The 8345-nt window shown below is 53.3% G+C and overlaps 1 protein-coding gene across 17 annotated transcripts in view; it reads right to left on the bottom strand.

The window, feature by feature from the left end:
* Positions 1-7298: 7298 nt before the first annotated feature.
* PCBP3 (poly(rC) binding protein 3) overlaps positions 7299-8345 on the bottom strand; it is a 54920-nt gene continuing 53873 nt past the window's right edge. For all 17 annotated transcript variants that reach the window (XM_085584699.1, XM_085584700.1, XM_085584703.1 and 14 more), the window contains one exon: positions 7299-7690. In XM_085584699.1, coding sequence (XP_085440825.1) covers positions 7645-7690 — 46 coding nt within the window. In that variant the 3' untranslated portion in view covers positions 7299-7644. The remainder of the gene's footprint in view (positions 7691-8345) is intronic.

Raw genomic sequence — 8345 nt, 5'->3', positions numbered from 1 at the left:
GGGAGTCCCCACTGCACGGCACAGCTGAAGCTGGGGGCACGGGGGCACCATGGATGTGCCCAACATTTTTGGAGAAGAACTTTCTTCACTTTCTTGACTTTCAGGGCTTTCTGCTCAAGCCAGTCAGGAACAGGAGGGGCTTGTTCCTGAGGAGAAACCCACAGGGCCACCCAAGACTGCAAAAAAACCCTTCTCCTCAGGGCCACTCTCAGGGCAGGGAGTCAGGAACATGGTCAAAGCTGTCAAGGCCAGCAGGTAGAAACAGGAGCACAAGTCCTTAGGGATATCTGGAGATGAGCATCTTCTCACTTGGTAAGATGGCAGGACAGCCTGAGGACCTCTACAGTAAGGCACCCTAAGGTGGTATTGACCATCTGCTCTTTATGGCCAGAGCTGGAGACAGTCCTGGAGAAGTCCCAGGTCCTGCCAAACCCCTATGGGTGGGAGCATTAATTGCTCAGGAGGGGTAGGGGGAGAGGTGAAATACCTGAGGGATGACCCCAGCACAGGTGCAGCTGTAACTTGCTCTCAAAAGCACAGGAGGGCACCAAAAGCTTTAAATAAAACATTTTAAAGCATTAAATAAAACATTTTAAAGCATAAAATGAAATAAAAATAAAGCATTAAACAAAATGTTGATGGCTCCAAAGAGCAAAGAGTCAACAGCACAAACCCAGCTGGCACAAAGGTGCACCCAGGCTGGTGGCATAAAGGCAGCAGGAGACTTGCCACACTGTGGGACCATGCAGGGCTGCTGCCACCTCTGTCACCCTGCCTGTCCTCTGACAGCATCTCTGTGGGGATAGTCAGTTGGAAACATTGCAGGTTTGGCTGTTGGAAATGTCCCAATTTGAGACAACTCAGAAGAACCCAGAAGCTTCACTGATTACAAGTTAAGGCAGTGGAGGACCCTGTCCACTCTACACAGGCAGATACATTCTTTGGATAAACAGCATCCAAAACCAGTGGAAAATAATCTTCAGGCTGTGCTGAACTGAAACCTCGTGAACCCAAAACACTTCAGGCACCCTTTTTTCACTCCTACATGAATTTACAGAATCACAGAAGAAGCTGAGTTGGAAGGGACCATCAAGGATGATCAAGTCCAACCAACTACCCTGGCACTGAGGTGTGTGGGCTTTGCTGGGCTGCACATGTGGCACCAGGAGATGAGGGCACTGCAAGGCAAATGTTCACAACATCTCAAACCTACTGAAGATGCCGTCCCAGAGAGCAAGCACGTCCAGGGACAAGTCCTGCTGTCTGACACTTCATGAGGATCTGACCTGATCTGGCTTTCCAGCACACCTCCTCAGGCTCCTACAAGGGAACTCTCCTGGGATTTTGAAAACCAGCCAAGAGCTCCCAGAAAGGGGCTGCTGAGAATGGATCTGTCTTCATGCATCATCTCAGCAGAGTAATTCCCTTTTAGCATTCTCCCTTCCTCTCTCCTCCTCCCACACAGGGGATTATCCCAAGCAGATGAAGAGCTGACCTCTTCCTCCCTGTGGGCAGGGAAAAGCAAACCCCTCTTGGTAGCAGCTCTGCAGAGCTGGAGAAAGCTGGAGGCCAGCTGGCTGCGTCAGCAAAGATTTCATGATCGTGGTATGGGCTGTGCAAGGCGCCTGCTGACTGTACGAGGCCCTGAGCAGCTGCAGCCTGTCAGACCCCATATGCCCTGGGAAGCTCATCCCACCCCACTGGGGACCCCATCCCTGCCTGGAACCCAGGCCTGGCACCCCCAGGGCTGTCTTCAGGCACGATGTCCCAGGAGCATCTCACCAGATGGCCGGACTGCAGCAGTGTCCAGCTTCCAAAGCATTTTAAATAATTGTCTTTTCCAGGCCTGTGGTGCTAAACCACGGACAACAGACAGCAGTGTCTTCAGGAGATTGAATAGCTGTTTCTTTGGAAGAGTGTGAGCTAGTTTTGCAGGAAACAAATCCGCTCCCAAGTCAGTGGGACTAGCAGCATGCCATTGTGTCTCGAAATCCAACACATGCCTGTGAAGGATGCTCCTGTCCCTTTCCTCTTCCAATAAGCCAGCAAAATTGAGCCCTATGGCTCTGTCCCCCTGGCAAGAGCAGGGAACCTCCTCCATCTATCAGCCTGCCTTTGGAGTGCTATGAAGATGGGCAAGGGAAGCCCCTCCAGGGTGCCTAAGTACCCCAGGGAATGGGTGCTCTCCTTCCCCAGTCCCAGATCACAGCACTACACTAAACTTTCTGTCCAATTCCAGACAAAACTGGGTGCTGGAAAAAAAAAAGTGCACTTGGGACAAAATTTTTGCTTTTTCTCCTCCCAGAGATTGAGAAAAGAGGGAGTTTGCTCTGTTTTTCTGATAGTAACTCTTCAATTTAACCTTTTCTTCCCTTTAATCAAATCCGCTTGGAAATGGAAAACGCTGCTTCCATAGGAAATATGGAAAGGAGCTGAAATTAATTCCCACGGAAAAAGCCAGGATTGAACCCATTAGTACATACAGAACCAAAGGGTGCTTTGGAAAGCAGAGAAGGACCGAGTGCCAGGTTGCAGCTAGAGCTACTTTGTCCCCTCAGATGGTGCTGGAAGATGCCCCAATTAGGGAACACAAAAATTTCCCTGGTTGTTACCACACATAGCACACCAGTGCCCTGCCAACTGCCTGAGTCATCTTTTTCACCTTCCCCCCACTCCTTGGGATGTGGGCACACAGTGATGGAAATGTTTGGGATGATGGATATTTCCATGTGTCTGGTTACTAGGGGCTGCAGTTCCCCAGACTGGCTGTAGGACCCCAAGCTCTCTGTCCCAGCCTCCATCCCAGTGTCCTCCCATCTCTGTGCTCAGTCCTGTGCCGCAGAAGCAACCGTGCTGAGAGCCCAGTGCTGCACCAACCACAAACCCCACTGGAAAGAACGTGGCTTGTGGGTCTTCTGCACATGATAATTCAGCTTTCCACAGTGGATCTCTGCAGGAGGAGGCAACGGAGAAACCCCTCTGAGCAGGAAAACATCCCCTCTCCCAGGGGTGCCTTGGGAGAATCTCACCATGGCAGAGCAGGCCAAGGTAGCACCAGAGGGGGGTCTGGCACCCACCCACCTGCAAAAACACCCCGTGGAAGAGACAACTCATGTGGGTCTCAGATTCAAGTCAAAGAGAGAAACAGAGAGTTTCCAGCCAGGCAGAAGCCTGGGAAAGAGTTGGAAAAGAATGTAAATAATTCTTTATCTCTCTTGTTTTTCACATTGCTTATTGTTCAGTTCTATCACTGTGTGTCAGGTACTCTGCACCAATGGTGTAGGTTATTTTCACTTCAGGACCAATGGAGTTGGTCCTCGTGAAGCTCTGTGTAAAAGAGTGGTGTATTTTGAATAAACTGGAGTTTTACTCTCAGCAACCTTCTAAGTGAGTCTCCTCACTCCCGTCCTGCCTCGACAGCGACAAACCCATCTTCCAAAACCCTTGACAGTCCTACGAAGCGCCCCCTTGGCACCCTTTCCTTGGTAAGGGCTCGAAACCACCCCAGAAGACGGAGCCCAGCTGGGACATGGCGCTTCTCTGATCTGCTGACCCAGCAGCAACCTCCCTGCTGTGCTGTTTGCCAGCTGTGTCCGAGCTGGCCGGGAGGAGCCTTCCCTCCCTTCCAGCGCCGTTTGGGGATACACTCTTCGCTTCCCAAGCCACCTCGGGGGGTCACCACCACTCCAGCAGGGATTTCCAGCTCCCATCCATCCAGCTCATAGAGGGTGTGAGTATCCCCCTCCAGCCCACTCTGCGGACCCCTTCCATGCTGGTACAGCCGGGACACAGCATGGCTCCAGCAGCCAATCCATGCCCCATATCCAGCATGGTGTGTGCTGGGTTAATGTTTTCCCTATTACTTCACTCTGGCCTCTGTTCTTATGGAAAAAACCAAACCATCTGGTAATAATATTTCCCTAATAGCTGTCTGGGTCTGTGGGAAAGCTTGGCTCGGTTTCTTAGGGATATGAGAGTGTCGATGAGAGGGAGGTTGTGGATATGGCATGGGAGCTGGAGGAGAGGAGATAATGCTTTCAGGATCCTTTTCCTGGGCCACCCCAGCACTTGCAGGGATTTTCAACTCATAGGGGAGCCACGGGATGCCAGGATGTCACACATTTGGGGTACCTCACAGTTCAAGAGTCGCACTCTCTTCCTCTGTCCCACAGTGGAGGTGTGAAACTGGGCGCCAAGCTTCACTTCCAGGACTTCTCCCCTGCCTCCATTTTACACTCAGAAAATAGAAATAGCCCAAAGCATGGGGTTTAGGGAGTTGGGAGCATCACTGTTTGGGAACAAAACTGGCTCAAACCAGAAAGATCAGCAGCACCTGCACTGTCTTCCTGTTCATGGAGAAAAGGCAGCACCCTGGGACATGCCACCTTCAGCCCTGGGGACACGACTGGAGGGACAGGGGACAGAGGAACACCCTCTTGTGGAGCACATCCAGGAAAAATGGGTGGAAAACCACACACTAACCCTATCAGCAGCTGAGCAGGGAATATTTTCCACTCTTCTGCGATAAAAGGCGTGGCTTGGGTGATTCCCAGGAAGCAGAGTGCGCCTGCCAGGCTGGGCACACGTTCCCTGAGAAGGCAGGCCCCAGGCGCTTGAGGAACAGCAGAGCAGCCGCCAGACACAGCCCTGTCTCCAGCTGGGGGGACTGCAAGGGCTGGTTCCACCCAGCCCCACACTCCCAGAGCCCAGCCTGCATCACCAAACTTTGAAGGAACAAGCTGCACAGGTTGAAAACCTGCTTTTCCTCTGCAGAGGATGCAGCCCCCCTCTGCATGCTTGTGGATGCAGGCATCAAACCAAAGCATCAATCCAAAAGGCTTGGGAAGGACAGAACAAGCATCTTCCTTGCTGGCTGCCCTCTGCATATCTCAGCTGGCTTCCTGGCACAGTGCAGCACAGAGCCAGCCGGATCCTTTCTGTAGTTTTCCACAGCCCAGGAGCTTGCAAGTGTCTAGCAAACTCCCAGAGGTTCCCAGCAGCCCCCTTCCAGGCTGTTTCTGCTCCCATTTTTATTAAGCATGCGCGTTCATACTCGTTATTTTTACCACCCCAGCGGCTGTCCAGGCTCCGGGTGTGTCTGTGCCCTTCCAGAGCAGTGCTGTGATGCAGCAAGGCATGCAGCCCAGCTCCCTCCACACCAGAGCAAGATCCAGCTGCAGCCTTTTCCTAGAAGGATGAAACAAGTCAGCCATCCTTCCTGTCAAGAATGCCTTCTCAGCCCACTCTAAGCAGTGCTGATTGTTCTTGGATCTTTCACAGACAATGAGAAGCAAATGCAAACCACCCAGCCATAGAGATGGCAGAATGACTTTACACTGAAAATAATTTTTTGTTGGATATGGAAGGAATCCTTTCCTGTGAGGGTGCTGAGGCCCTGGCACAGGGTGCTCAGAGAAGCTTAGCTGCCCCTGGAAGTGTTCAAGGCCAGGCAGGACGGGGCTTGGAGCAACCTGGGATAGTGGAAGGTGTCCCTGCCCATAGCAGGGGGGTGGAATGAGATGATCTTTAAGGTCTGTTCTAAACCAAACCACTCCATGGTTCTAGGATTGCTCTCCTCAAGCCTATTTCTTCTGCTCCATGCAGCAGATTCTACCACAACCTGGAGCCAGGGGAATCCCAGCAGGGTGTAAAGATAAGCATCTCCCCACCACAAGTTTATTATTTTTAGAGGCACAACCAAAGGTAAACAGGCTGTTTTAATCTCCAAACACTCACTCTCTCAGCTGGAAGCCATGGAGCTGCAGCCAGCACAAAGGGCTGGATACAATGAACGGGGCTGTGGAGCCTCTGCACCCTTCAATGCCTCCAGTGGGGCACAGAAGCTTTCTCTTGCAGCTGATGAGTCCTGCAGAGGTTAAGCCAGGGCGTTCAGATGGTTCACATCCCTCTGCATCCCACCTCTCAAGCCTGGGCAGGGATGTGGACACAATAACCTTTGGGGTTGTTTGCGCACACAGCCCCACTGACTCCTTCCCCGGGGCTGCTCCCACCTGGAGCTGGTTCTGACTCTGGGAAAGTCTCCCAGCTCAGCAAAGGCTAATGAAGGTGCTTCATGGATGGCCCAGGGCTTGCGGGGAGGGGGAAAAGGAGCCCTGAGCCATGCTTCCCAGAGCATTGCTCTCAGTCGGTGACACCTCACTTTGGATGTTCTCCATGGTGTGCTGCTCTGGGAAGGGGATGGGAACAGCAATAGGGGCTTTTCTCCAAGTGAAAGCATACAACCAATTCCTGGGCAGGAGGAACCCAGAAAATCTGGTTTTTAGTCAAAACTGGGTGCCAGGCCTGGAGCTGTATGTTGTGGTTGGCTTGTCAGGAAGCAAGGCAGGGCACCCCAGCCAAGGGCATGTTAGAGGTGGCACAAACAAGGGGAGGATGACTGCCAGGTTCCACAGAGATTTGGGGCTGCTGGTCCCTGGGGTTAAGCAAGGGTGTAGAGAAGGGTGAACTGCCCTGGCTGCCACAGCCCCTTTGCAGGGCCAAATGGGAGAAAGGGGTGAGGTGCACTCAGAAATTATAATTCCAGATGGAGAAAAAAGGTTAATACAGCATTTTCTGCCTTTGTTTCCACATAAGGCAGAGGTCTGGGCCAGCAGTGCTGGCCTCTCCTGGATGTGTGTCAAGCCCAGGGTTGGATGGGCTGGAGATGGAGACCCTCACAGCACCAGGGCAACATGCAGAGCTGGGACAGCACTCTGGCTTCTGTTCTCAAGTAGAAAGGAATTATGCCAGAGGAAAACCATGCTCCAATGTGTCCAAAAATAGCACCAGGGCTACTCCAAGGTCCAGCAGGGCTGGCATGTGGTGGGCTGGTGGGGTGTGTTTGAGAGCTGCCATTGTGTGGGGCTGGATGGGAAACCTGTACAACATCTGGATCGCTAGCAGCCCCTGGATTGCTGGGCTGCTCCCGGGGCCCAGCAGCGACTCATGCTTGCTATAAACACGTCCCCTGATGGATAATGAATCCCGGTTGTCACCGCCTTTTGGGAACGCTCTGGATTCTCTTTGCAGCGTTCCCCCTGTCCCGTTCCCCCTCCCTCCTGGCAGGCCTTCTCCCATGTGGGATCATTTCCTCATGCTGAGTGGAGCCAGGGCTCTGAGGCCCATTTTCCAAACCACGGTTTGCTTCACGGGCTGAATTTCCCTGTTAACCATTCGGGGGCCATTGAGACTTTTGTGCTACGGAGGTACCCCCAGCACCTCACCTCTCTCCCTGTGGGTGTCTCATTGTCCGAACCGTGGCTCCCCAGCCTCATTCCACTCACCATGGAGGGCACCTCAAGCAATGAAAGCTTTATTGCAATGACACGGATAAGCCACGAAATACATCGCAAAGCGGCAGGGGCAGGAGGGCTGATGAGGAAGCGCAGATAAGGGTGGTGGGAAGTGCTGGCTCGCAGTGGGTACCTCTGCACACTCGCTGCAAGCTGCTGTCCTTTGGAGAGCTGCTGCCCCAGCCCCCGAGCCCGCTGCTGCCCCGTGCCTCGGCTGAGGGAGCAGGGTCTGGGCAGACATGGGTGGGGGGTTCAGGCAGTTGCCCCAAGGGTGCCACGAAGGAGCGGGAGAAGCTCGCAGGAAGCTGGCAGCATCTTTGGAGGGGGCTCAACATCAGCCACTGGCACCAGGTCAGGCGGTGAAGGTGTTCCTCCCGTGGAGGTCAGGATCTGCAGAGCTAGGGGGCAAGCAAGGAAGATGGTCAGGGCTCAGCCAAGGCTCTGGTACCGGTGCCTCCTGGCCTTTCAGGCTACAAGGATGTGAGTCTGCTTCAACACCCTGAGCAACTCTCCAGTGTGATGCTGAAATCACCCACACCACAAAAAGCCAAGCCATGATCACACAGAGCTCTGCCACACCACAACAAATCTCCCTTTTTTCCCATGGGAGCTCACACCAAACACATCCAGCATGAGCTGGGCTGCCAGGTGAACCCAGCTGGTTGCCCGGTGTGCTGCATTTGCCTCACAGCTCTCACTGAGGGCTGAGAGCAGCCTTTTGGGAGCTTCAGAGAAGTAATCTGAACACACTGAGGCTGTTGCCAGGCTGAGGATCTGCCCTTTCTCTGCTCTACAAACCCATGGCTGCAGGGATGGTGACTGGAGAGCTGGCTCTGCTGGACCCCATCAGTAAGATTTGGGGGTGATGAGCAAGGGCACAGCTGTGCTGGGGGTGATGGGAAGCTGAGAGAGGAGCACTGGGGAAGGGCACACATTCCCTACAACCTCTGCCTGGTACTGCACCGCACCACCCTGCCTCTGGAAATCACACTCCAGCCCAAAATATGTCAAGGGGAGGTCTACTTGCAACAAGAATAAATTTTAGTCTGCAAC

The sequence above is a fragment of the Lonchura striata genome, chromosome 7 (assembly GCF_050655825.1).
Source record: "Lonchura striata isolate lonStrDom1 chromosome 7, ASM5065582v1, whole genome shotgun sequence".
NCBI classification, from domain to species: Eukaryota; Metazoa; Chordata; class Aves; order Passeriformes; family Estrildidae; genus Lonchura; species Lonchura striata.
The sequence above is the reverse complement of the archived record's forward strand: the minus strand, read 5'-3'. Positions and strand labels throughout refer to the sequence as shown.